General features: G+C 42.4%; 3 protein-coding genes across 3 annotated transcripts; all 3 read right to left on the reverse strand.

Moving 5' to 3' along the window:
• Positions 1-2: 2 nt before the first annotated feature.
• On the reverse strand, positions 3-4,158 carry gps2 (G protein pathway suppressor 2). The gene is made up of 11 exons (XM_033609832.2): positions 3,995-4,158; positions 3,471-3,588; positions 2,729-2,838; positions 2,486-2,598; positions 2,316-2,395; positions 2,127-2,206; positions 1,865-2,036; positions 1,639-1,722; positions 1,411-1,487; positions 1,112-1,207; positions 3-750 (listed from the first exon to the last, which is right to left on the reverse strand). The coding sequence occupies exons 2-11, from the start codon at positions 3,562-3,564 to the stop codon at positions 658-660; spliced, it is 999 nt and encodes a 332-aa protein (XP_033465723.1). The 5' UTR covers positions 3,565-3,588; positions 3,995-4,158; the 3' UTR covers positions 3-657.
• Positions 4,159-6,745: 2,587 nt separating this feature from the next.
• LOC117246510 (gamma-aminobutyric acid receptor-associated protein) lies at positions 6,746-9,886 on the reverse strand. Its single transcript, XM_033610460.2, has 4 exons — positions 9,640-9,886; positions 8,118-8,196; positions 7,897-8,015; positions 6,746-7,755 (listed from the first exon to the last, which is right to left on the reverse strand). Exons 1-4 carry the CDS (start codon positions 9,727-9,729, stop codon positions 7,675-7,677), a joined length of 369 nt encoding a protein of 122 aa, XP_033466351.1. The 5' UTR covers positions 9,730-9,886; the 3' UTR covers positions 6,746-7,674.
• Positions 9,887-13,236: 3,350 nt separating this feature from the next.
• On the reverse strand, positions 13,237-26,859 carry ctdnep1a (CTD nuclear envelope phosphatase 1a). Its single transcript, XM_033651699.2, has 8 exons — positions 26,124-26,859; positions 23,079-23,145; positions 18,725-18,843; positions 18,568-18,639; positions 18,301-18,417; positions 18,075-18,186; positions 17,701-17,785; positions 13,237-14,348 (listed from the first exon to the last, which is right to left on the reverse strand). Exons 1-8 carry the CDS (start codon positions 26,226-26,228, stop codon positions 14,288-14,290), a joined length of 738 nt encoding a protein of 245 aa, XP_033507590.2. The 5' UTR covers positions 26,229-26,859; the 3' UTR covers positions 13,237-14,287.
• Between the last annotated feature and the right edge of the window lie 1,026 nt (positions 26,860-27,885).

The following is a 27,885-nucleotide window of genomic DNA, read 5'->3' on the forward strand; positions in this document are numbered from 1 at the left end:
GGGACGTTTGCTTGTCGTTTTATTTGGCAACATGAAAGCTTTAAAACAGCAGAGACTTCATTTGTGGTCACCGACCCTGATGGAAACCAGCGACACATGAAATGTTTCAGTTATAGTAGTGTTCATCAGTGTGCGTGTGATTTTAGCGGACACATGTTGATTTAATCCACCTACTCTAAATTTAAGTGTTGCTGAAAGTTTACCTCTAATCTTTTGAGGGAGCAGAGTCACTACAGAGACACTGATCCCTTTCACTGATGTTGTAATTCTGAATGTTAGTATACAAAGAATAAGCTCTGGTTCATGCGGTCTTGCTTTGTACAAGATATTAACACTTAAGTGCACACGAGCACCTCCAGAACGGCTTTACAGCGTAGCTAAAATAATCTATTTTACAAATTAACATCATTTGAAGTATGTAAAAAGTCAAAGCTGGATGTTTACAGAAGCATGTAACCATGAGGACCACTGATCGCTCATTAACGTAAAAACAAGATACTGTACAGGAAATTAAAACACAAATCATGTGGCATCATCCAGACAAATTACTTTGTTTGTTTCTTAAGAAGAAGATCCAATGCTCGTCTGAAAGGTTCCCCGAAATCTTGAGTGGAGCCGTGAAGTCTCACTGACGACGAAGGTGAAGGTGGCTGTGACTTACTTGCCGTGGTGGTAGAACCTCTGCCCACTCTGGCTGTGGGGGAGGAAGCCGTGGCGAGGAGCGCCCTGGGGAGAGCTCTGGAATGGGGCCTGGTGATGGAAACACAGAACATGATGAAATTACTTGTATTTTTCACAATCAGTGGAGTGTACATCATGAACAGAAACACATGATGACAGCATGAAAAGGCTGACTTCAAGAGGAAGTGCAACCAAGTGTTGGAGGAGACTTTGACAGGTCAGCTGTAAACACAAGTAACATTTAAATAATTTAAATGCAACACTGAAGGAAGCAAAACTGTTGGAGGAGGCCTCAAGGTGGCACCAGAGGGAAAGCTATCACTGCTTGCATTATATCAGATCTGCATCCCTCAGCCCGGGTTTACAGGGTCCGATGAAGATGAATGAAAGGGTTTAATGAAAAGAGCAGAGTGTGTGATTTGGGATTCACCTTTGCAGTGGGAATCTGGACTGCCATTGACGGTGTGGGCAGCAGTCCTGGAGCAGAAGGATGTATGGCTGGTGGGTGCATCGGCCTCAAAGCACCCTGTCAGAACATCAACAAGAGAACCAACAAAAAATGTAATCAGATAAGGAAGTGATGACCTAAACCTTTATGTTTATGTTCTCATTTATAGGACTTCAGAATTGTAAAAAAAAAAACAAACAAAAAAAAAAAAAACACATCCCCTCTTTTTAGAAGTTTTTATTGAGTGTCTCAAAATTCTCAGTTAATATGTCATTTCTTACTGCATCAGTGAAGCCTGACTGTTGGTTGGCATGTTCCAGCTGCTTCTGAAGGGGTATCCCTGCTCCGGGAATGTAACCTGCACGAGACACAGGGGTTACCATTTATAATCAATCCTTTACATCAAATACAGAACCCATATTGAAGTGATTTCGGCTTTTTATTTGGGTTGTACTTGACTGTTGATAGTCATAAGGAGGGTCTAGCATTGAAACAGCAGACGAACTGACCAGGCTGGGAGGTGAAATGACTGTGGACAGGGTAGCCAGGCTGCTGGTGGGGGAGGTACTGCATGGCCTGAAACGCAGACGCACCTGTGGAAGAATGAAAGCAACTTTTGCCTTTAACAGCCCATATCCAGATTACAAAATCTGAAGAGAAAGACCGTCTGCACTATACTACAGTAATGGTGATGATGTGTGATCCCTGGCACTTAAACAGACATGTGTCCTTTACCTCTGATCTGAGAGCTGCTAGCAAAACTGACAGGTACTGATGGTCCAGGGGCGTAGGTGGAGGGATGCTGGGCCTGAGCGACCCCATAGGGCTCATGGACGCCCTGACCCCCGCTGAACTGTCCGTGCTCTGCTGAGCCTGAGCTGAACCCGGGTGTCTGATAGTGACGTGCCTAAAAAGATAGCAGGAGACATGATCAGTGTATAGGGTCTGTGACAAGATATCTTAGACAGATATTTGAGTGAATCAGCCCTTTACTTACTGGAATGACAGCAGCAGGGAACAGCTGTTTACTACGTTCTCCAAGCAGTGCACCAGGTCGACTGTGGCTGACTGGGCTACCTGAGAGAGGCAAAGAGACGGATCAGTTCACTACTACTAGTATCGAACAGACAATCTTCCAGATAGCCCAGGTGAGGTTAGCCATATTGATACTTGAAAACTGCCTCACCTTGAATGCTGAGGAGGTGCTGCCCTGCGTGCATGGGCAGGCTGGGTTGGTAGCTGGCTGACGTCAGTGTTGTGATATCACTAGAAAGGAAAAACATGCTACTGAATATCAAAAATACCTAAGTAAACTTCTGGATTGAAAGTACTGTAAAGCAGCAGCATCCTCACAACCTCTGCTCCTTTCTGCGCCTCTTCTCCTCTTCATGAAGTACTTTCTTGAGCTGTAAAAAGAGCTGGTGTTTCTCCTCTTGGAGTCCCTGAAGTTTTTCGCCCATCTTCATTACCTGAAGTTCAGATTGTGGTTAGGAATGTTAGTGTAAGATAACAGATTGTCAAATATAATTTGTCCCAACCCAAGGTATGACACCAAAGCACACACAGATTGCATGTAAAATGTTTTCATTTGTTTCCAACCTGTTCTTTGGTTTCCTCCAAAGACATCCTCTCCTCTATTTCTTTCGTCCTCTTCCTCTCTTCCTCCTCTTTCATCTTCTGCTCCATCATTTTATCCACCTCTTCCTCCTCTGAAAGGTTATAATCACGTTGTTAAGCAAAGGAAAACACAGTTAAATCCATACACACCCTGGACAGGTCACCAGACTATCACAGGGTTGACACATGAAGACAGACAACCATTCACACTCACATTCACACCTACGGACAATTTAGAGTCACCAATTAATCTGCATGTCTTGATTGTGATTGTAGGAGGAAGCTGGAGTACCTGGAGAAAACCTGAGCATGCAAACTCCGCACAGAGGGGCTCCCACACCCCGGGGTTCAAACCAGGAACCCTCTTGCTGTGCGTCAAAAATGTCATCTGATAATCTCAATATTGTCCAGCCCTATGTGCACCAAGTCCAATTATGGTAACCATCATTTATAATTCATAATAAATCCATAGTATCCTGAAGTGAATATGTTAGGCAGAGGAGTTGTTTGCAATATGACACACAGAAAGACATCCATGACACCCATCACACCATATATCATAATCATAGTATTTCTGAGTGACTAGAGAAAGCTGCATATATGGGAGAATAATGAATAGAGGCTGGGGATGTTGTAGAGCTGGAGGCACAATCTAAGAGTCCTTAGTCCTTGCACTAGGCCAGTTTTTAACACACACACACACACACACACAGTGTCTGCCCACCTTGTCTCTTGCGCTCTCTCTCCCTCATGATGTGTTTGTGGAGGGCTCTGGCCATCGCGTTGGACAGCTTGGGTCTCTCCAGCAGGGCGGGCATGGTGACAGGCAGTGGAGGGGCCAGCTGGTGGAGATACAATTTTCAGTTTACCAGTTACGAAAATAACAAGATATATCCAGTGTACATGTAATGGTGTCGATTATCTTGGCCATATCTCACTTGAGGTGACAGACCAAAGATAGAACGATAACGGTTAAAGGCCTAGCTGCTATTGCTAACAGCTAAGTTAGCATTGTTAGCTTTAGCTGCTGTTTACTCACAGTCTATTTCGGTATAATGCATGAACGAGTGTGGTATGTTACAAGACGAATATGTGTGAACCTTAGACATGCAAACCAGCGGCAACAGTTTTATTTTTCAACAACTGGAGCTAGCAAGCCGCTTAGCACTAGCGTACGCATTTATGCTATCTGTTCCAGTGAGCGTTAACAGTAACTGTGGCGGAGTGATAAACTACGAAATATCTTACTTTTGTTGCTGTGTGGGTCGTTTAATAAGAACCTAACCGTCTTCCGGTTGTCAATTTGAGGCGACTTGACTGTGTCTGGAGCAGCTATATAACATAAATTCAAAACTTAATACCCAAAATATAAACAGAGCGATTTGCAGCCCGGATGCTAATGTTCGTTTCCGGTTCCAGGAAGGAGAACATCCGCTTTTTTCCCCATCGAATTGCATTGTGGGAATTGTAGTTTCTGCTGTGTTTTGTCGGAAAGCTCAAACTTTCGTACTCCCTGTCTTACTTGGACGCTTTAATTGTGTGGATATAATGTGCGAAACGTTTCAGAAACACAAAAGCAGGGTTTATTACCGACATTTACAGATCTTGGCGTGGTCTTCTTCAAAAAATAATCTGGATACTCACTTCTTATTTTATCGAGTCATTCAGTTTAATGGGTAAATATCACATTAAAATATACAAGTGGTCTAACAGATTATTTTTCCCCCCAAAGTCTTACATTTTTTATCAAAATGTTTAAATAACTATGTCAAAAAGGGGCCGCCCATTACAGGAGGATGTGAGGGCAGCAGTGAGGGAGATGAAAACCTGCAAGTTGATGGGAGTGAAGCAACAGGGAGCTTGGAAAAGATGGGAGAACGGGGTCAAGAGGAAAGAGACCTGGGCTGAGATTGAGAAAGATGAGCTGCATCAAATTTCTTATCCAGCCAGTGTATGATGTCTCTAAGCCCATCAAATCTGCACACATGAGGCAAAGCAGAGTCACCAGCGTGTCCACTGTGCTCCCAGCAAGGAAGCCTTACATGAGTACATTCTCAGCTGCTACCCAAAGGCACTTGGAGAGGCAAGGTACTGATGGAGGAGCACAAGTTGAGTGGGCAAGGCAGTTCCAATTCTCCGAGCAGGCCATTGCCTGTTGGGAGTACTGGTCTGAGACTGTTAGCAGGCTGGATGCAGAGGGAGGAGTCCCCCAGTGGAGGTTGGATGCAGGGAATTCTCAGCCCTGTCTTTAGCCAGAGCCTTCAGCCATTTGAGTGTCGAGGGAGAGAGGAAAGAGAGAGTATTAACAAAGCGACAGAGAGGGCTTAAAGATGATGTGGCTCAAAAGAGGAGAGCAAGGGAGTCGAAAGTAGCCATCAGTACTAGATGGGGTCTGATCAGTCCTGGCTGGGTCACCTGGAGGAGAGTGTATGATGTGAAGGACCTGATGATTGAATCTAATCATGTTGGACACAAAGACATGCTGCAATGATACTGTATGTCCTCTTCATTCTGCCAAAGACATACTGCACATGTGCTTCTGATTTCTCTGACTTTTACCCACGGAAACAATCACACATACAAGTGGCTTTGCACAACTTAGAGAGGCACACATTATCTGGGCAAATACAGCAGCTGATATGATGATAAGACAACCAATGCAAACACAGGAACAAAAGCTGAACTACATCATAAATTCAGGGTGTTTCATGTTGCACAGAATGTAATGTTCTCTATGACTGTGATTTTGGGTGATATTAGTAAAATGGACTTGATTTATCTTCTGTAATAAACCGGAGAGTGTCTGGTCTATCTCATGGATTGGAAAACTTTACTATGAAAGAAGCATTTTTGGTCCAAAAACAAATTTGTCTGGAGCAACAAAACGTATTTGAGCCTTAGTATGAAGGTAATATTAAAGGTTCAGTGTATAGAATTTAGAGGGATAAACTGGCAGAGATTGTTTTCTTTAGTAGATTATCTCCTAAAAATAAGAATTGTTGTGTTTTAGTTACCTTAGAATGAGCCGTTTCTATTTATATAGTGAGCAGGCTGCACTGCCGTGTTTCTACAGTAGCCCAGAATGGACAAACCAAGCACTGGCTCCTGACAGGGCCGCTAAGCTTGAGTTGGCCACCATAGTAGTAATGTGATACTGTTGTATTCAGGGTTTTTACTGGTTTAAATCAATAGGTCCAGGGCACCCAGTAGCTCAGTGGGTAGAGCTGGCATCCCATGTACAAAGGCAATGTCGTCGCTGCGGCGGCAGCAGGGTCGAATCCAGCCCAGCTTAATCTGTCCTGTTCAATAAAGGCACAAATAAGTCCAAAAAAATAGTTAAAAAAACAGATTCGCTAGGTCCATACCTCTGTGGATAGTTCAGCACCCTGTAAAAAAAAACACCTGAACAAGGAAGACTGGAGAAATTCGAACCAGAAGAGGTTTCAGCTGATTGCAATCTGTAATCCTCATTGGTAGATGCCACTAAATCTTTCACACTGCTCCTATTGGTCTATAAACATTACTCATTGATCTAAATGAGCTGGTATTAAAATGTTTGGGCCACTCTTCAGCAACGTAGGCAGTGAAAGCAAACAAATCTGTCTAAGCACTAATACATTTTAATTTTTCCTTTTGAGATGTTTCTTTTCTTGAATCTGGAATCCTTAGTTAGCCAACTCAAGAGACTCAGGACTAGCCACCGCTTTTGTTCGGCAAAACTCAAGCACCAGGAAGGCCAAAGATGTACGACGCGCACATTTTAGTTGACAAAACTAAACTAACCAAACTTATATTTTTTGAAATAGGTGTGTAGGCTACAAATTTTTATAATTAAAGAATGTAAGAATCACAACAGCCTTAACGAATGAATGACAAATGTTTCTTGGTCAGTACCACAACTCTGCACTAACGATGAGCTTCTCACAAGGGATAATTATATTTTTGTGATCCTGTAACAAATATAACCAAAGATATATTAAATAAAGACAAGAAACACAATTAGCTTTTCATCACATTTTATCATGTATGGTCATGAGTGGAGAGAAAGAGCCAGTAATGCAGCTGTATACAGAGTTCAAACCTTATTTTTTTTTTTAAAAAAAGGAGACAAACTTAAAAAAAAAGAGAAAATTGCACTCAGCTTTACAATACCTTTTTAGAAAGTAAGCCATCTAAAATTAACAATAACAACAACAACAATAATCATAGTAGCAGTCAACGTAATAGTCTTACCACTGAAAGCGAAGGATGATTGTTTAGTCTGAATTCTATTATGCTCCTTCCTAAGGTCAGATGCGGGGCAGCCAACTAGATCCTCGTTCACAGACTTCAGCGGCTGGTGAATTTTTTAAAACTCCCTAACCACTTGTATCTAGGGAAACAACTGCTGCAAAACAGTTATCCTTCACTCCGCCAGAGACAAATAACCTGCCTTCAGCTGGTAGATATTATTCATTTCCTAACCTAAAATCATAACATGCTTTACACTCCTACAAGCCAACAGAGTGGACGAACAATGAGCTAACTTCATTGTCGATAAGAGCTGATTTGAACTCACATACTACGCCTTTCTTCCCTTAACCCCGGGGTGACTATATTTACGGCCTAGCTCTAACATTATTTCATTATGTTTACTCAGTTTTTCAGTAAGGTATGATCAATTACGACGCTAGAAAGAAAACTGGCCACGAGACCATTTAACCCAAGTCGTTACCGAAAAGAAAACCGGAGGCAAATACAATTCAGACTGCAGAATAATAAAGACAGAAATGGATGGGAAAGGGGGTAATGAATGGGTGGTGAAAGTGCATTTGACATATTTACTCTGGGAACTCTAGGCTGCTGAGCTGGATTTAATATTTAAATGAATGAATGGTGGAGGAGGTCTCAGAAAGGTGGGTAGTGGTTGGAGGGGGATGGTAGTGGGATCATATTTCCCTTTGGCTGCTCCCGTACACACTCTCATCACTGTAGGCAATGTAGAGGAAAAAGTCCTCTTCGTGATGCTCCTGAGGAAGACAGGAAAAAAGAAATTAGTGCGACATTAAAAATGTAGACGTGAGCTCACTTTAATGTAAGTAAGGAAGAAAAACTACGCTGATAAAGACGTATTCAGAGAGCAGGTCAGTGAGGTAGAAAATGACTCTTGCCTGGTACAACAGTCCCATGGTAGCTGAGGTGGGTGGAATGACGTTGTTTACAAAGAAGAAGAGCGCATCCTCAGCTCGCAAGTGGATTCTTTTCCGGATGAGGAAGTAAAACTGGCCCACTGATAAAAGAGGATAAACAAGATTTATGAAATTTTAGACGCTACTGCACTGGGGTCTTTTAAATGTCATCAAGGAACTGTGCACAGTATAAAAATGCTTACCTGTCAGGTCGGAGGGGACAAGGTATTTCTTCTTGTCCAGATCTCCTATTCTGGCTTTGGGGGCTTTCTCCACAATTACCTGAATAAAAGGGAAAAACAAGAGCCATTGCAAATGAGTCGGGTACATTTTCCACTGAACAAAGGCTGTGTGTATCAAACGAGAAGTAGTTTAATAGAGCATTTCACCTTTCTATGAAAAGGGATGTGAGAATACACAAAGTTCTCAGTCAAGCAGGGACGGAAATATTTTAAACCAGACGTTGCGTTTCATTTTAACAGTATCTCAAACTTGGCATTTTGTACTTGGCCAGTTAAAAAGACAATGGTTTATTTATATGTTTAAAAGTCAAAAGTGAAACTACTTTTCAGTTCCATCTCTTCGATCTAAAAATAGGATTACTACCAGAATACTACCTGCCCACACACCAGGCAGAGCATGTCACCGTAGAGCTTAAATAATTAAGATTAGTCGACGGACTGAACATCAACCAGCAACAATTTTAAGTATTAATTGGATTTTATAAGCAATATTTCATTGGTTCCAGCTTCTCAAATGTGAATGCCTGTTGGTTTCTTTCACTTATATGACAGTAAATTAATATCTTTGAGTTTTGGACTATTGATTTTAAACTATTGATCACACAAAATAGGACAAGCATATGTCATCCTGGACTTTGGGAACTTGTGATGGGCTTGTTTATGTTATTCCTGACATTTTACATACCAAATTAGTGTTTAATTAACTGAGAAATAATTGGATGATGGTCATTAAAGCCTTAGTTGCATGAATACATAAAATTTATCACAATCTATGACTGATAACAGCTGGAAAATGAGAGGCAGTGAAACTACATTGCTCTTGTAAAGACAAATAAAGCTCGTCATACATGACAGAAACTCCCAACCCATAAATCTATTGTCAGTTTTGACCCAGTCAGTCATGTTGAATTAGTTTGAGTGTCAAAATGTCAATAGCTGTAGACTATAAAATCTATCTCCAGGAGCCAGGGCGACGTAAACAAATCTCCTGTTTGTTGACACATACTATTTTAAGGTGCACTGCTGTTAGCGTTTCAACATACAGTCTGAAACTACACCCAGCTACCCGTTCAGACCTCAATCAGACTGTATACTCCAACTGGTTTACACTGTAGTAACAACCACAGTCGTTATATCCAGTGTGGCACTTTGTTAGCTTGTATTTTCTTTGTTATTTAGTAGTATTGTATTAAATAAATACACACGGAAGGATTATACGAAGCTATCAGGAGCTGGCCTGCTAGGTGCGGCCGTATTTCTTTCTGGTTAACCTCTAACGCTAGCTTAGCTAACAAGTGTGTTGTTTGCTAACATAGCAGTCAACTATAGTGAAAGATAAGGAGAGTCAGGTGTAGTCACAGCTGAAACACATGATTATAAATATATATATTTTAGTGCGCACACTGAGTGACGTTAGCAAACGGCTAAAGAGCACTAGCATTACACTACGGCTCGCGCTGCCAAGCTAACGTTAGCTACTTACAGGTACCCTGTCCGGATACTTCTTCCTTATTTTCTCGCCTTCGGACCGCCTTTTCTCAAAAGGGTGCTCTTCTTTGTACTGAAACTTCATTGTTAAGAGAGATGACAGACGACAAGTCGGTCACTCCGAGGTTGTCCGATAGCGGGCTTTGCTCAAGGAACTGCTCGAATCGCTGACACACACGACAAAAACAAACGATGCTAACTAGCCGTTAGCTCGTCCACAGCTGTTTTCCTAGTGCGACTGCGGCGGAGGGATACAATAACAACATGACGTTGCAGCTCGCAGGGTGGGCTTTATGCCAAACTAGACCACGTTTGCAGTAATGGAAAAGTGATAATCGTTTTTTATCCAACTGAAATATAGACTCAATCTTTTTTGAGGGGGTTGTGGTCGATAATGGCGTTTACCGTGGGACTATTTTATTTTGATCAACCTCTGCGCGCAGAGACACAGGGCAGGGCGGTGAGGCGGCAGCTGTCCTTGTCATATGACCGAGGCCCAGCAGTTAGCAGCTACTTAAGAGAAACTAAAAAACATGCCATATTAAACACTGTCGTTTTGGCTTTATATATTAACAGCGCTCTAAATCAGAGTTCTAAGACTTTAGGAGGACCTTAGCAAAATGGGGAATATTGTAAATTAATATGCATTCACTCATTATGTGAGCTCAGTGCTTGAGAATGAATAAATTGGCTTGAAGTTTCGCAATTTCCGCTGTTGGCACAACATCAGTCACAATAACATGTGGTCACTGGGATCATGAGGATCTTCTGGAACAGAAAATAAAATGAATATTTGATCTGACATATAATATTTAATAGTCAGAGTCACTGTTTGTCGTTCATGTGCCCACGCTGCTAACCTGTATATCATGCATGTGACTTGCAGCTCTGTGACTCACCCCATCTCCTCATGTGACATCTCCACCTCAGCTCTCCTCCTTGCTTTGACAGACAGATTGCATGAATCTAAAAAGTCCCTCATGTGTTTACAGACTTCTCTTTAATAACAATGGAGACAGTTTTGAAAGTGAAATAGTTTTTCTGCTCAAACCAGAATGTCATCTAATAATTTTAGGTGATCTGGGTAAAGCTTTTGAGTCTGAATCATTTGTGGACGGGATGTTTTTCAGGTTCAAAATACAGATTTTAGAATATTAATAGTTACTGACAGCAGCTTCAGCTTAACGTGAAAGCTCTTCAATAAAACCTGAGTCTTAGTATGAGGCTTATTTTTGGACTAAAGGTATGACAGATCTACATTCTAACTAGTCTAAGCATCTAAGCCATTCCTGCTCCCTGCCAAATTATTTCCCCCACACAACTCATCACTGACAAACCTTGAGTAAAGCCCACTCCTTCCACCGCAAACCATAATGTGGATCCAACTCCCACAAGGCCTTCTCAGCAGCGACAGCTCATTCCTGCCTTATCAGTTGTGGTCCAAATTACAGTAATCCATGTTTCTCCAACTCCATGTACAGTAACTCCTTGCTGCACCTACATGTGAACTGCACGGTGCATCCAAGAAGTAGCAGCCTTCCCTCTCTACAGCACCCCCAGCCTCAAGGAAGGTGTTAGGAACTCTCACAAGAGTAAAGTTACTCTTATCAATGACAGATGCATGTTTACTATTTCAAGCTTTATCACCAGGAGGAAGTAGAGGTGTTGGAATACAACAGCTAAAGCCGTACACACTTTGCCCACCATGGTGCAGCTGCCTACCCCTGCATTAGAGTAAAGAAAATTTAAAAACACATGTCTAACGTTTAAATGTCGAGGAAAGAAATGGTTTCTACATATGACCACATGTCCTCACAACACTGACTGATCAGCTAATGTGCAATCACCGATATCCAAGTTGATAAACTTACCTGTCTGTTATGACTGAGAGGGATGAATGTCAAAAATGGTTGTGGCAATACCACAACAAAATCCAGTTAAAAAAAGTTATGCACACTTTGCAAACTGCTAAAAGAAGCAGCTAGAATTACAGTTGCCTAGAAAAGCAGAATTCTAAATGTGCACAGGTATCTTCACACAGTGACATTTGCCTACATTTATCACAAAAGGTGAATGCACTCAGCTGCCAGTTTATTAGGTACACCACGCTAAAACAAATGCATTCTAATACAACAGTCCTGCATTAAATCATACCTTCAAGAAGGTTGTAATGTTTGTTTTTTGTTAAAACTGTTTAGAGATGTGTTGATTCCACTGTATGATCATTTTGGAGATGAGTTTACAGTGCCTTCCTTCAGTGATGTAAATGCCTGTGTTTTATTGCTGTTGTCACAATAAAATAACTTGTAAGACATCAATGTTCAATACCATTTTGATACCACGAAGAAAAACTGACATTGAGGGCATAACATTTAAAATGGTCATTAAAACATGATTATAACAAGGCTTCAGCATGACAGCAATGACTTTTCTTTTCTTCTTAAAACTTAACATAAAAAAACCAAAAAAACAATATTCTTCTTGTGGTAGTTCACACGGTCAAAAGACTCTTGTCACACATTCAAAATGCTATAAAGTGCAAGTTAAACAACAAAACTGCTCCACAAATGCAGCCATGCAACCGGAGTGAATGAGATGACAAGAAGGCAGCACAATAAGTGAGTGAGTGACAGGAGGAAGAACTGCAGCAGCGTGTGTTCATTCGCTGTTGGAGAGAAGAAACAGCAGGAAAGAAGAACTGAAACCCTTCAGATATTCACAACTGATATGTATCAATAAATCAATACTTATGACAATACTGGTCAGTATAATGCAGCACAACTCAGCAGCACTGTGGACGTCAGCCTCCAAAATGATCATACAGTTCAGTCAACCCATCTTTCAATATAATCTTGAACAATGAAAGGAGGATTTATTACATGCATTTTGTATTAGTTGGTATTAGTTTTAGTTAGCTGTACCTAATAAACTGGTAGATGAGTGTATATCAACACATACACACAAAAATGACAAGCTTTTAAGTGCCGTATATGACACGATACAGGTCTTAAATACTGCAAATGTAGCCTTCATTTGGAGGCATTTCTGGTTTGATGCCTGAGTATTTGTGGATAAGCCCTTAAGTGCTATATCGTAGGCAACTGGACTTGCTTGAGTTTCTTGAAGGCCTACAATATAGCACTTAAGTTTACCAAGACCTGGATAACTGAGAATCTTCACCAACATTTTGGAAAAGCCTGAACCAAAATTAAAAAGCTGGAGTGGGAGTACTCAGTGGAAAAAAAAATGCATTTCCCTGTCAGACCACATGATGGCAGCAGATATTAGCAAAACACAAATGGCACTAAGCAGAAACTGTGAATCCATTTGAGCTCTTTCATACCCTGAAAAAAAGGTACCTACTGAACAAGCTGCAAAATATCATTCCTCCAGTATGAAAAGAAAACAAGCTGGATAATAACTGGTCGATACTGACAAGTGTTTTATTAGTAACACAGACCTGGAGACAGAGCCAATAAGAAGCCGGTGTGAGCCTTGACGAGACTGACATTGTTCAGAAGGCATTTAAAGACGGAGGGTCTAATAGTTGAACCCATACAGTAAGCGGAGCGGGTCGAAACTGAAAAGAGGAAGGCAGCAAAATTCTGAATCAAATACAAAACCAACTGCAACAAAAACAGAAGGGGGGAAAAAACTTTAAGTGCAATTTCCTATTCGATGAAATCAGGATGGCATCAGATGGCGAAGGGGGAGAGCGAGATGTGGTGGTATGCAGAAGTCATATTATCACATATTATAATAGAGAAACAATCAGATATGGAAAGGCGGCACGGCAGTCCACATATCGTTACAAGCCTTTCTTTTTTTCTCACAACTTTTCAGTCACGTCTAATCACTGAGTCCCATGAGGAGCTTCGGGGAAAGAGTGATGGTTATGGCTGAAAAAGAAAAATCTCAGGCTGCTTGGCTAGTTGTCCAGAAAAATGCCTGTGAATGGTATGTTGCAAGCAAAAGTCCATTGAGTACACCATGTAGGTTGATCCACTCGTGTTCAGGGAAAATAAACGTACCTCAGGAATCAGTGAATTACCGCTGGGGGGATGAGGTTGATCTAAAAAGGGGCGGTTTTCTAGTTTCCCCTGCTCAGTTGCTCTGAGAGGTTAAGATAGTAAATTGATGAGTTGTCTGCTTAAGTGCAATGTCTGATGACGATGAAGAAGAAGAAGAAATAATAACGTAGAACTGTCTTTGTTGCTTTGCTGATCCTCCTCCCCCCCCTCCCCTCCCAATTGTCAAAAAAGTTTAAAAAGGGACTAACGAACACTCCGACTCACGTACACAAGCTCACCTCCATACGCACACAGTCAGTATCAGGAGCAATAAGGCAGAGAGGCTCCGTTTTGTTTTGGAAAAAAAAAATACAAATAAAGAATCAAGAAGAAGAAGAAGAAAAAAAAAAAACAAGCTGGCCCCTCCCACCCTCCTCAGTAGTTTCTGGGCTCTGGTGATCCCGTACTGTTCATCCCGTGTTAGGCCGTCACCCCAACCCTCATCTCCTCAGGACACGTCTGAGAGGCTCAGAGAGGGCTGGTGGGTCGTCTGTGTGGGAACGGAGGGCAGGGTGGAGGCTGGCAGAGAGGAAGAGGCTGGTCAACAAGCCCCGCCCCTCTTGATTCAGCCAATCACCAGAGTCGGTGCTGGTGGAGGTTTCGACTGAGGACGGAGCGGACATCAGCAGTGAACCTAGGAGAGAAAGACAGAGGCAAATTAACTACTTGACGCTGGGTGTTTCCATTAAAGGAACAGGTCAACAGTTAAGACATGCAGGTGTATGGTTTCCCTCTGACACCTCTGTGCTATAAGGGCCCCGACACACCAAGCTGACAGTCGGCAGTCAGTGAGCATCTATGGCCACAAGAAGTGAAACACAAGTGAGGACAGCAAACATCAGCTTAAGTCAAGAGAACATGACATCAAAACAAACTTGTTATATTAAGTAAAGTTTTTTTTGCCATTGAGCTCTGTAGCAGAATGGTGTGTGTTATTTTTTAGTTTTAACTGACTGAACTAGTGCCTTGAATCTGTGCTGCCACCTGCTGGAGTAGAAAGTTATTTCCTCTCATGCAGGCACAGATAGCAACACAGATGCTAGTTGGCTGCTGGCTTTAGTCTTCGTGGTGTGTTCAAGTGCAGTTTCTTGGCCAAGACACAGGCAACATGAGGCAACACGACAGTTAGCCTTGTACCCATGAGTTCTTCGATCTTGGTTTGGTGTGTCTGGGTCTTAAGTTTGAAGTTGGAGTAACATGTTCTTCTTAGCTTGACACAGAAGACTAGAAACAGGTTGCAACAGCCTGACTCTGTCCAAAGTGAATTATGCCTACTAGTACCTCTAAAGCTTACCATTAAACACTTTGTATCTGCTTTGTTTAGTAATATTGTGACTTTAGGACAGGTTACGTGCTATAGCATACTTGACAAATAACAGATAATGAATCCTTTCCATTTGTTGGACCGAAACATTTTCACCCTACAGCTCCCTTGTTTGGTTCAATAGACGCACGACCACCTCCTTGTCTTGTGCTCCTGTTGTCTTCTCAGTAGAATAAGTTTCAAATCTCTTCCTCTACAATGAACTCTGATTTCATCAAATGTCTCTATTAAAGCAAAACAGTACAAGTATAGATACTCAACAAACAGCTGTTGTTAAGTTATAAATGCCAGTCAGGATGATACAATATAACTTAACAAGCTGGCGGGAGGATTGTGTCTGGTTACCACGGAGATGACTGAATCCTTTTAAAGCGTGAATGGAAAATGCTGCAAGGCTCTTTAATTTCTGTCAAGCTGCGCTTTTCAAAAGTGTCAAGCACCCTGCCATAAATCAGGCTGTGGTAAGCATTACAGCGTGTCCTGTGCAGACACAGACGACAGGACTGAAGATGCTGCTGCTCTGTTAAGGTGCTGCTTTCACTACACGTCCTGTACAGACACGGTGTCAGAGGTGCTGGTCCAGACCTTTGAATCCGCCCGTTCCACTGAGTTTGAGGTGACCAATTTGTCTGGCAAGGTGACATGAAACAGCTGTTTCTTGGTTAACATAAAAAACAACTAATGAGCGCCATGGGAAACCATTATAGAGCTTAGATTCCCGACCCGGCCGTTATTTCCCGCCACTATCTTCGGGCTCGGACGAGTCTGGTTTACATCCAAAAACTGTGCACTCTCCTCATAATAGACCTCAGCTATGGAACCAACTACTTATCACACCTGAGGGGTGAAGCCACGGCCTCCCCTTGATGGTGCCACTGGCCGCGCATATGTGAGTTGTCAACGGTGGCAACGTGTGTGTCCGCTTCGTCGAGTGTACCAAGTGCAGCACGATGCTGGTATATGACAGCAAAAAGACGGGGACCTCGACACTTAAGAGACACATGACAAGGGTTTGCCATGGAAAGAAAGATGAGAGTCAGCCTTCAATGTCCACATTCGTATCCTTAAAAAAAAAAAATGGCGGGTTTAAACTGGGCTCAGGCTCATAATTACAGTTAAAGGGCCGGGCCAGGCTCAGACAGAATATGCACGGGCTTGGGTGGGGTCGGGCTGGATTTTTTGGGACCGATCTAAGCTCTACTCCACTAGCGGGACTAACGCTGTTGTCAAGTGATACGGCAAAACCAATGAGAAGTAATAACAACAATGGCGAGCACTACACAAGATAGACGCTGCTATTGAGGCTGTTCCAAATCAACGTGTCTGCTCAATATTGCCCAACACTGTAGTTTGTTTTTACTTTGCTCTGCCCCACTCATAAAAGCCCCCCCAAAAAACAGATATTTAGCATGGCTACATATCAGTGTGGAATTAAAATAGCGTTGGATTCAGGCAGATACGTTAGTCTCTAGTGACTGCTTTAAGCTAAACTTAAGTAATGCCATCTCTGTTCTTTACGCACTGTCATGAGTGTCAATCTTCTCTTCTTACTCTCAGAAAAAAAGCAAATAAGCATATTTCCCAAAATCTTAACCTATCCCAAGAACATCTTAAACCACATTTTTTTTAATTCTACAAAATTTGTCCACAGATAGCCTTCAAAGTATACTGTTGGTGCAACATGAGGTTTTAGATCGGGCAGTCACGATAACCGCAGTATTGCAATATCGCGCAATTAACAGGCCAACTGCAAGGGATGGCAAACAATCAGCAGAACTGCTACGTTCATGTTTTTTCTTTTTTTAAATGGAAGATGTGTATTTATACTGTGCTAAGAATGCTAGCAGCGTAGCGAGGCGATGAGCGTCTATTCTGCACTGAGTGCTGTACAATGGTCGTGTTAAGATAAGAAATATTTGGGTAAAATGCGGCTGTCACTGTGACTTTTCACCCAAACATCCAATCAAAGTAGAGAAGGGGTGGGACAAATAACACAGACCAACCATTACATCATTGAACAACATCAAAACAGAGCAGAAATTAATACTGAGCCCGTGTTTGTGCACCAGACGCAACCAAAGCATCTCAGCTGAAACAAGTGCTCCACCCCTTATTGCGCCTCATTGCCCTTCTGTGCTCTGCACTTAACAATGAAAAGTATTCAATCTGCTTTAATCCTTTATCATCTTTGCCTTTTTAAAAGCAACAAATACACCTAATAGTAGCCCAACAACAAATCTAATTTACAAAGCACTAAATTCAGGATGATGAAGTCATTTCCAAAAACAAAAAATTGCAGTAAAGCCATCACAGGGGAAATTCCTTCACCGCGACAGCCCTAGCTTCAGGCTAAATGCTGGAAGGCAGCTGACAATATAGGGCAGTATAGGTGGGGCATCTTTAGTCATTAATCAGGCTGTGCACCACACAATATAAAAGGGGATGTGAATGGATTATTATACAACCAACATCAAGCACAGCTGTACTGAAATGCAATGAAAAAGGCGCTGCAGGTGTTAATAACTTAAATCATGTACACCAGTGGCAACTATTGTCTCGCACCTCTTCCATCACCACAGAGTATTTCCACACAGTGTGCACAAGAGTTAAAGTGTTTGCATTGTCTCTTTTGCTTTCACGCCAACTTTATTATGCCTTTTACCTTAGTGCATCCAGCATAGGCAGCAAGTTAAGAAGTGCTGTGTCACTAGGGTCGCTGAACCAGGACTTGATGGGTATTGCATTGTCTGGAGGGCAGAGAAAAGCCAGTCAGTCGTGTCAGTGAAATGGACATGGTTGTGATTTTATGCTGCTCTGTTAAAGAGGCCACTGAGTGTTAGTGGAGCTGCAGATTTAATGTACTGTTACAGCAGTTACAATACAAGCCTTGTACTAAGAATAAACTGCTCGGTTATTTGTCCTCTTCCTGTGTCATCACAAGGTTTGTATGTGTAGGGTCGACTTTTATGTTAAAGATACATGTGCACACAGCTAAATATACAGCAATCTGGATAAGTTAAAGCCATAAAGTCTTACCTGGATGGCTACGATAAGCACCAGGCGAGTTGTCCAGGATGACAATACTGGACAGGTCATCGTGTACTACAGACAGGTCTTTAATATAACTACCTAGATCCAATGTACAATGCTGGCAAGAGAAACAACAAGACAAAAGTCACCGTCAGAAGAGACTTCAAAGGTCAGTGGGAGTTGTATCACCTTTAAGAAACACGCTATATAAACACAGTCTACAGTGCAGTACCTGTCTGTAGTATCTGCGTTTCAGGATGTTCCTGTTGTTGTCCAGCTTGTCTGCCACCGCTGAGCCATAGATCTCCATACTGGCTGTGAAAACCACCAGCTCATACCACTGGCTCACCTGTGCACACATGATATTGTAAGTAAACAAGTTACAGTAAGTGCTCTGTAAGTCACGAGGGGTCATTATCCAAAACAAACATAATTTTATGGCATCACGTAGCGTGAGAGTGCAGTACAATGGGGATTGATGGTAAAGATGACCGCTCACCACTTCTAAAAAGAAGTCGACATGCGGCCTTTTATGTACGAAGAATCTGACTGGGTGCTTGTCGATGACGACCTGCACGGAGACAGAAAGACAGACGGTGTTTAGACTCAAATGCACGTGTGTTCAAACTTGTACATATTTGGCCGAACGCTCGTACTTTGAGGATGAAGTCTGGCGGCGTGCCAGGTCTCACTGTGGGTCTGAGGACCCCATCATGGTGAGAGTGGATCAGCGTCTCGTCCAGGTCCAGAACCAGAATCTTCCTCTTTACTGCATCTGGAGTTCATCACACAGCATAGACACATGAGCTATTTTATCTCAGCACATTGACATGCACACAGGAAATCAGGTTACTGGGACAAATGAGGTTACACAAGGAATCACACAATGCTATTACATGCGCTGTAATAACGATGGTTACCGGATCACTCCAAATCTGGATAACCAGGGCTCTAAATGGGACTGTGTATTACAATGTAGGCTGCTAGCTGTGTAAAGAACAGGTAGAATAGCCAGCTGAGAGTCACCTTAAGGGTTTTATTTGAAGAAACAGAAAACAGCATGACGACCAATTTATTACATTTTGTTCCTGAAATCTGGTTGTACATCTGCTGGGATCAGGATAATCCTGATTTTTTTGGATCGAAGGTATCCCAATCCTACTAAAAACACACGCACTAAAAGTTTGATCCAGAATTGGATTATGTAATCTAATCCGATTTCAGAATCCTTTTCTTTTCTTTTGAACAAACCCATTTTCAAGATCTGATCCAATCGTATCACATTACTTCTGAACAATTAGGCCCTTAAAACTTAGAGAGGTTACTTCATGTCAGTCTCACTGTTTTAAGGTTTATTTTAAGTACAACGTGATGGTGATGGGTAATTGCTCCTGGACCCATTTCCATTTTGCGGCTGGTTTACCTCTCTTTGGATTCATGATGGTACGCTCCATTTGCCAGCACACTTTACTTTTGGGGATAGGCTGAGCAATTAAAATACGTGATGTATATCTACCCTGTCAGCTGTTGGGGCCCAGGACAACTAATTAAAATAAATTCACTTCATTTTTATAAGATAATACACCAAGAATAAATACTGCCTTTCAGGGAGTCCTGGACACGTGAAGTTTAAGGGCACATTCACACCAGGATAATCCGGGGGACTCGGTTCGATTGGGCAAGGAATGCGGAAAGATTTCACACCTCCACTTGGTTTGGTTCACTTTCACACTGCACTTTTGAAAGTGGAAAAAACTGCCTGGACAACGTCACGCAACAGCTCGTTTGGGGGCGGGATTGCCCGAAACAACGACTGGCCAGGAAGAAAAAAAAAGCATGAGGAAGAAGAAAACCCGGTTCATCAATTGGCCAGGACTGAAAATGGAAATCCATTGTGGGTAGCCACAACCAACTGCAATATATAGTTATCTGACCATATATCAATAAGCGCCTGCACCATCTCACTACTTCATGTCTGCCCATGAGATATTTTCCAACCTTTTCTTTTTTTTTACCTCTGCTTCTCCCGGTTCGCGCTGATGGCCCAAAATGCACTGCACTTTACGTCACTTCCTCTCTTTGGTTCGCAGGATTGTTGGTTTGCATTTCCCAATGTACGCGAACCGCACCAGGGTTCACTTGCAAGAGAACTGAAACCCCCAGTTTTCAAGCAGACCAGGGTTCGCTCGTTTGGTCTGCACCAGAGTTCGAATGAGCATCACACCACTCTAAACGAATCGGACTATCTGAGGAAGCGGACCAGGGTTTGTTTAAAGCAGACCAAATAGCGCCAGTGTGAATGCATCCTTAGTGTCTACCCACCAACCCCGAGTTGTGGTTCAACTAGTGTATCGTATGACATACTCATCAGAGTATGCTGGTTAAAGAACTTGTAGTGTGTGACCCCCCTGTCGCTGGTCAGTCATGTAGTGTGAAAACCGCAATGACTTCAAGACTCAGGTGCAGATACCACCTCCTAAGGGCCTTTTCTGCCGACCTTATTCTGTTATGAGAGGTATTAGAGAGCAATGTGACACACAGACTTGGAGACCACTGGTGATACAGTTATAATTTTGTTCACTATGTTGTCAATACCAACAGAAATACCAGCCATTTACAGCTAAAGGAATCACTCATTCGCTTGAAACTGGACCTGGATCTCTAGCTGAGGTCACTGTTGTGAGTGAGAGGCGAGGAAAGTGAAACTGAAATGCAATCCTTCCTTCAAGTCAAGAGTGTTCTTTTGAATGAGCTCTCTTCAGGTAGAAGGGAAATGCATTCGGAGCACACACACACCAGTGCATGCTAAGTACTGCATTAAACATTTGTACTTCCTCTCCACTTCCACACCACACACACACACATCTTGTCGTTGTTAGGGTCAGAGAGGGAGGCTAAATTTATTTCTTTTTTTTTGGTCACCATGCCACCGTGTTGGGTGGATCCTGACATAAACCTGCTGCAATAATTCACTGTTTTACTTAAATGCTTTTTTAGGACAATGATAGTTTACCTAGCGCAGTGGCTAACTGACCTACAGCCAAATAAGGCAGTCTTTTAATTTTAGCATTCTGGTTAAAGGCCTTGAGAAACACTATGGTCCGTCTGCTGCCTTTTTACTAGTAAAGGCTTTCTGTGCAGTGTAAAAATGTCAAACATTATTTATGCAGTATTGATACACAGATCCTCGGTATTTCACACTGGCCTATGTATTATTAAACATGAATATTATTGATTAGCTGTGGTTCTGGAAGTGTCTGTGATACGGCAACTCCAGGGGCCAGATGCACGAACAATGTGTATGCACGAAAACCATGCGTACGCCTTTTCCCACACATAACCTGGTAAGAATGTGCAGTGAGAATGTGCGCACCCCACACACTCTTCAGACCAGACATGCACACGGTTTTAGCTGAGAAAGCTGCAGGTGAGACGATGAGGACGAGTTTAAATGTAAGTTAAGAGACAGAAAACATTGCTTTAACATTGACACATGAGTGCTATGAATCATTGATCAGCCTTCTGACATTTCTCAATACACATGATTAGGGTTTTACTGTGATGATGGTTTTCAGAAACATGACGAATTTGTGGTACTGGTGCAACAAATATTTACAGCTGTGCTTAAAGACTGCTGCTCTGGCACGACTGGAGAACCACGCTGATGCAACACAGTCAGTGACATACTGTTGTTGAGGTATTTCTCATTGAAAGGACAAATGAATGGTGGAGGGGCACAGGTATCAACATGCAAACAGATGATTAAGGCTGTTTCTACATCAATTCATGGCGAACATTGGGTGTGGAAATGAAGCTCGTGCCCATGCACCCACTTTAACAAAGATTGAGATTTATAAAACAGAATCACACGGCACACAGCTTTATAAATGTGAGGAACAGAATGTGTAAGCTTTTGTTTTACTCGTGACTCTACACAAGAGTTTTATGCATCTGTCCCCATGTGTTGAACCTTTCCTGTACTTTTGATACATGCTGATTGGGATGTGTGGTCCCCTGCACCTGATTGGGTCCACCTGCTGAGGCATGGCCCTTCCCTACTCTTGCTTCCTGTCTTCACGAGCCTGGGTCCTGATTGGAGCGGCATCCTGTCTAGCTCTCCAATCTTGACGGTGCAGCTAGCAACTCAGAAGACTTTAATGCAGAATTTTTTCCTAGGTGCAGGGGTGCTGTTTTGAATGTAAGGGTTTTATTTTCACTTTTGGTTTTGTTTATGCAGGTAGTAGCTCTTACTTTACTGAGTCCTGTTTAGGTTATATTTATTTCTTTGAGTTGAACAGCACCCTTCCTTTGCTGCACTGACAGATATTAATCTCATCTACAGCTGTGCAACAGATGGACATTTCCTTTAAAGCACTGATGATGTCTGAGGGACATTCAGGTGTGCTGTCAGCAAACCCATTCGTTATTCTTACTACTTGTTTTTTTCTTTCAGTTGCAATGACGCAAGAACGTCGTCACACTCTACTGTTGTTGAACCAAACTTAAGGCCAGTGACTTACATGCAAAATCTTTCTTTGCATTCTAGTTAAAAGTCACAGGAGTGCACAATTACAGGCCAATGTAACACAATAGGTTCACTCAAACAATTAAAAAAAAGAATACAGGCCAACTGATTCATCTCAATAAATATATACAGCCCTGACCTATAAGCACGACACACAAATGACAGCTTGTCTGAGTTTCCTCATATAGAGAAGGCATATTATAGAAGTCTAGAAATACTCATGATGTTCATTTGAGGTGACGACGGTCCTGAGAACAAGGTCAGTGTGTCTGTGCACAAGTACGTTGGTATCTTGCTGATAACTTTTGTTTTCTGCACAATCCCTTCTTTCTTGACAGACTGGTTTGACTTGTACTTAAATTTCCAAGTTACAATTATGTTGTGATAGTGTCTGCCGTCTATCATTTTATCTAAAAAAAAAAGTTACACAGGGACCCAGAAATGTAGCTTTGCAGTCACATTATGACATCATATCATGTACTCACTGAGTCTGTTTCTGGAAATAGGTGACAGAGGCAAAGTGTCGTATCGCACCGTCTGATACTGGATTATCTGCAAAGGAACAAGGCAAATGAAACAGTCAGTCAATCCGTAACAGATCAGCACACTGTTAATACAAACCCTACACTGAGCCGTAATGAGGTAGCTGCACCATGGATGGTTTTCAAATGCGTCTGTTTTCTTTGTGCTTTAATTAAAGATGAAAAAGGGGGGACTACATGTTTGGCACCAAATACACTGAAGGCTCCAATCTTTTCATTTCCTACTGCACTCTAAAAGTGTCTGATTTCATCTCCAAGACAACAACATCTTGTGTGACTTTACACAGACGACCAGTATTAGTGTTTTAAGAATCCTTTGGGGCATAACGGCAAAGTGGTTTTGCGTCATCTTAGTTGCTGCAATCCATAATCCAATTTCGGGGAAGCATCACGACTGAAACTTAGCTGAATGAGTTAGACCAGAAGTATGGCTTTATCTCCCAAACTTCATATTTGAGAATTTAGACGATACATTCTTGGGGAATGTACGTCCGAGATTTAGCAAGAGAACAGAGGAGGACACTAGGCTGAAATGAACTTGTGTCCACCCCATGACTCCTCCTCTCCAACTTCCTTGCTGCGCACCGCTCAGGATGACTACAGAGAGTACCCTCTCCAGTGCCACTCTTGCCCAGGGGCTCTGCACTTTCCTTCACAGGGCTATTTATATCCCCCCAGCTGTCAGTGGGTGTCAGTGGAGCATGGGGCGCACACACAGAGGGAGACTTGCAGGGTGACTTTGACTGAGCCTGGGCTGCTTGGTACCTAAGCCTTGGACAGGGCCTCCCTCTGTGTGTGCCCTCCCACTGCTGCCTGGCAGAGTAATGCTCGGGGGAAGCCTATTGGTGCGAGCAGCTGCTGAGCACCGCAGGGGGACCTCACCCTCGACTTGGCTCTCTGCACCTCCAAGAGCGTCCATCTGGACCCCAGGCCTGCAGACTCAGACTGAGTCCCCTACCTACAGACTAAGGCTAAATCTAACATTTCAAATATTCTTGCTCTGCTAACCTGACCAACAGCTGCCCCCCAAAAAATCTAACCTTCAATGTTTGATGATTTATACGGGAGAAATGCAGCTAGTCCTTGCATTTGTGTGGCTGTACCTGAGATACTGGCAAGTGTAGTTAAGAAATAGCTCTTTAAACTTGAGCTAATGATAGAGAGGATAATGATTTCAATATTATTTGTTTTCTAATTAAGTTTACTATCATAGAAGACTATAAAAACCTGCAGATTTTCACAGCAAAGAAGCTGAAACCAGACACAAAAAATGACATTAATTATTATCTGATTATCAAGGTTTTTGCAGATTAATTTTCTGTAAATTAACTAATCAACTAATCATTTCAGTGACTATTAAAATTAGGAGTTTTGTGTTGTGTAGCCAACTGTTTCACCACTAACTCCACACCAGACTACATGCTGTCACTCGCTCATGCAGGAGATAATAAGCAGAGCCATTACGCAACATTAATAAACAACCATCTCTGCATCTGTTGACACAGAGTGGCATGCGAGGGATTATTACCTGGTCCTAATATCTATAATCCAATAGAGCTTTTATTGATCCATATGTTTGGATCGGATCACTTCTCGAAGGGAAACACCTTAAGTCCTACCTTACTCGCAGAGAGCAGAGGAAACAAGGTGATTATTAGATTAATAAATTAGGTTATCATAACAAACTGGGGGATTCAACTTTAGCATCAATCCCTTGTTTTAAAAGTACTGCGTAGATCAGGTGTTAACATCCTAACCTCAAATCACCTGCTTCAGGATCACCTACATGATACGCTACGTTCGCAGTCACTGGATCATGACATTGTTCCAGTGCATCACATATTGTAAACAACAGCGCTAAACTGTGAGTAAGAATGAGAGAAACAGAGGGAGGGAGAGAGAACAGTACACTCTCTGTGCTGACATAATCCCTCTCACTTCAGCCATAACATGGACTGGACTACTCACTCTCAGGGCCTGTTGACAACCCGCAAGTGTTGCTACCACACAATAAACCGCAGACAAACCTCGACCGGCGAGATGATTACAACACACGGGGCACTCCTCCAAGCTTTGTTGGGCTTCATACTGAGCTAGAGTCGAAGTCCACTCATGTTACACCACATATGCATGGCTATTAACGACTCAACAACACCTGTGCGTGCGTCTAAGTTACGGGGAGACGACTTCTGTCACCTTAAATGCCATGTTTATTGTGGAGGCATTTGAGAGCAATTGAAGGTGACTTGCAGACTTATCCTGGCTGCTCCTCTGATTTAGTGTTTGGATGTAGATGAATGAGCCATTCATTCATAATATCACATCACAACCAGGCGCCTAGAGACCTTATTTAAGAGTGAAAACAATTAGTCTATTAATCAATTGCTGATAACTGATTGACTGTCATTTACCAATGATTGCACGCATGGTTTAAGTTACACAAATGTAAGAATTTGCTGTCTCTCCATCATTATTAAATGAATTTCCTTCAGAATAGCCTTTGGTTTTTGGACACTTTCTGACATTTTATAGATGAACTGGACAATTAACTAATTGAAAATATAATCTAGAGTCATCAATAAGTTGCAGGTGGACATTTAGGTGCACTTTTAACATCCTGTGTGGCGCTTAAAGTACTCCTTGTGTTGCAAATGTGTTTTCACCATTCATTATCCTCTTCTGAATTAAGTTTCAGACACTCCTAGCACTCATTATGCTGAATGATTAAGCAATAAATTTGACACTGCTGTTACTGAGTGGGAGGTTGGTGCTACTCAGTCACATTTACATAATATTGGTAAATGGATGCACATAAGGAGACAGGAGATAACATCACAGGTGAGACACACAGGTAGCATAGCTCTCTGAGAGCTAACTGAGCATCCCTGAAGGTGTAACCTGGGAAGCATGGCAACCTGAAGACTTTGCTCACTTGTCACAGAAACACATCAGGATCAACTGCCATATATCTTTCAACCCCCTTCTCACCGTTCGTAGGTGCTTCCTGAGGATGTACATGATGAAGCCCCATATTCTCGACGTTACGCCGAGAAAAGTGCGGATGCCAAGTAAACACTGCCGGGTCTTCAGCATGTTGACGACCACGCAAAGACCCCACAATAACTCAACTTCAATTCTGAGTTGGTAGCACTCTTTCGCCTCAAGTTGTCGGGATAATTACAGAGGGAACTTGCTTGCTAGTGGAAGTCAAAATCCGTCTTTAGCCACAGCCGCCAAACTAGCAATTCAAATTAACAAGAGGCCAAGCAAACGTGTGAGTACCTCGCTCTGCACACTTGTGGCACAATTAGCATCAAATAGAGTGCATTCGCATTGTTACTGTGGGAGACAAACGTGGACGTGGTCAAAAGAAAAGCTGCTGCACGACGGCTGCTGCTGTATGGACCTTAGCACGCAGCTCGTTGACAAGCTAGCTCCGGAGCTAGCTGTGTACCAACTAACGTTAGCTAGTAGCCGCCGAGCTACCGCTAGCTCGACAGGGTGACCACCTTGAACCTTGGACAAAAATACCCCAAAAAAGCTGTGGGGCCGCTCGTTGTCAGGCACCGGGTCAGCGCGACTTCACTCTGTGCGGCGTCCGAAGAGAGACAGCTTTGTAAAAGTTCCCCAAAGTCAAACCGGCCCGGTTAAAATCAGTTTGTAGTCCAGTGGAAATCCGGAATGAAACTGCGAGCCGCCATCGCCGCCTTGCCGTCACTTCCGCGAGGAATCCTGTGGTCGCGCGCAGCACGTCCACGTGGAAAGAAAATAAACAGACGTGAACGAGCAAACGTGTGAGCCTGATTCAAGTCTGTTTAAATTAGCCTGGTTAGCCTCTGTGATTTTTCAGACACTAGTTTATTGTTTGTAATGCAGTTTGATTTTTGCCTAGACATTTTTGTGTATAAAAACATGTTGGTTTACTTTGGCAGTCAATAATCCAATATATGTCACTGTGATTCAAAGTTTTAAAACAATCATGGGCGTAGTTTTTTCTTTCAAAATTGGTGGGTGACACAATGGAAACGGGGATGGGGGGGGGGGGGGGGTCCTCCCTGGATAATTCAGAGCATCAAACATTTAATTTCCTGAGACACTTTCAATCTGAAAACTGTGCACCGTTTTGCAACTGTTTCCAGGTTTAACTTCATGTTTCCTCAAAATGGTGAGCATCAGGCTTCAAGGTACTTTCTCCTATTTGGTGGGTGTGTCACTGGTGTACCCAATCAACAGAGGTGTGTATGTAAACCAAATTCTGGAATCAATTTATGGTGGACATGTCTTTAAATGTCAAAATAATAGACCTCTGCTGTTTAAATGGTGTTATTTGTTCTAAATACTGTGGGGGACGTGGCCCCTGTGCACCCCCCAAAATCTACGCCTATGAAAAAATTCACTGGGCATGGGCGAATGTGTTTTATAGGCACTATATATGGGAATATTTAGCATGGGTAGCTTTTACTGCTGTCAGTGGACACATGGGCGTGCCAACGGCAAGTTAATGCAAAAATCTTGCTGCCAAATTACTTCAACTTATTAGGAAAATAATATTGATCCCCTCTGACACTTCCATGCAAATTGCACCATAGATTGTAAGGTTATTTATAATGGGAAATGATTTCACTCGAAAATAATTATCATTTGATGCAAATAGACCCAGGGCATAAAGTAATTAATCTGTGTTAAAGTCACCCATTTAGGAATCCAATTTGTCAATATTAACCATGGAAGATTATGTAACTGTGATCAC

This window comes from Epinephelus lanceolatus, chromosome 22 (genome assembly GCF_041903045.1).
Source record: "Epinephelus lanceolatus isolate andai-2023 chromosome 22, ASM4190304v1, whole genome shotgun sequence".
Lineage (NCBI taxonomy): Eukaryota > Metazoa > Chordata > Actinopteri > Perciformes > Serranidae > Epinephelus > Epinephelus lanceolatus.

Excerpts from the sequence above, each read along its gene's own strand:
- gps2 (XM_033609832.2), bottom strand. The coding sequence starts at position 3,564 with ATGCCCGCCCTGCTGGAGAGACCCAAGCTGTCCAACGCGATGGCCAGA. Across the intron at positions 2,396-2,485 it reads AGGCGCAGAAAGGAGCAGAG|TGATATCACAACACTGACGT; the intron begins GTTGTGAGGATG and ends TTTCCTTTCTAG. Across the intron at positions 2,207-2,315 it reads GCACCTCCTCAGCATTCAAG|GTAGCCCAGTCAGCCACAGT; the intron begins GTGAGGCAGTTT and ends TGCCTCTCTCAG.
- LOC117246510 (XM_033610460.2), bottom strand. The coding sequence starts at position 9,729 with ATGAAGTTTCAGTACAAAGAAGAGCACCCTTTTGAGAAAAGGCGGTCC. Across the intron at positions 8,197-9,639 it reads AGTATCCGGACAGGGTACCT|GTAATTGTGGAGAAAGCCCC; the intron begins GTAAGTAGCTAA and ends CCTTTTATTCAG. Across the intron at positions 8,016-8,117 it reads TGTCCCCTCCGACCTGACAG|TGGGCCAGTTTTACTTCCTC; the intron begins GTAAGCATTTTT and ends CTCTTTTATCAG.
- ctdnep1a (XM_033651699.2), bottom strand. The coding sequence starts at position 26,228 with ATGCTGAAGACCCGGCAGTGTTTACTTGGCATCCGCACTTTTCTCGGC. Across the intron at positions 23,146-26,123 it reads TCAGGAAGCACCTACGAACG|ATAATCCAGTATCAGACGGT; the intron begins GTGAGAAGGGGG and ends GTTCCTTTGCAG. Across the intron at positions 14,349-17,700 it reads CCTATGCTGGATGCACTAAG|GTTCACTGCTGATGTCCGCT; the intron begins GTAAAAGGCATA and ends TTTCTCTCCTAG.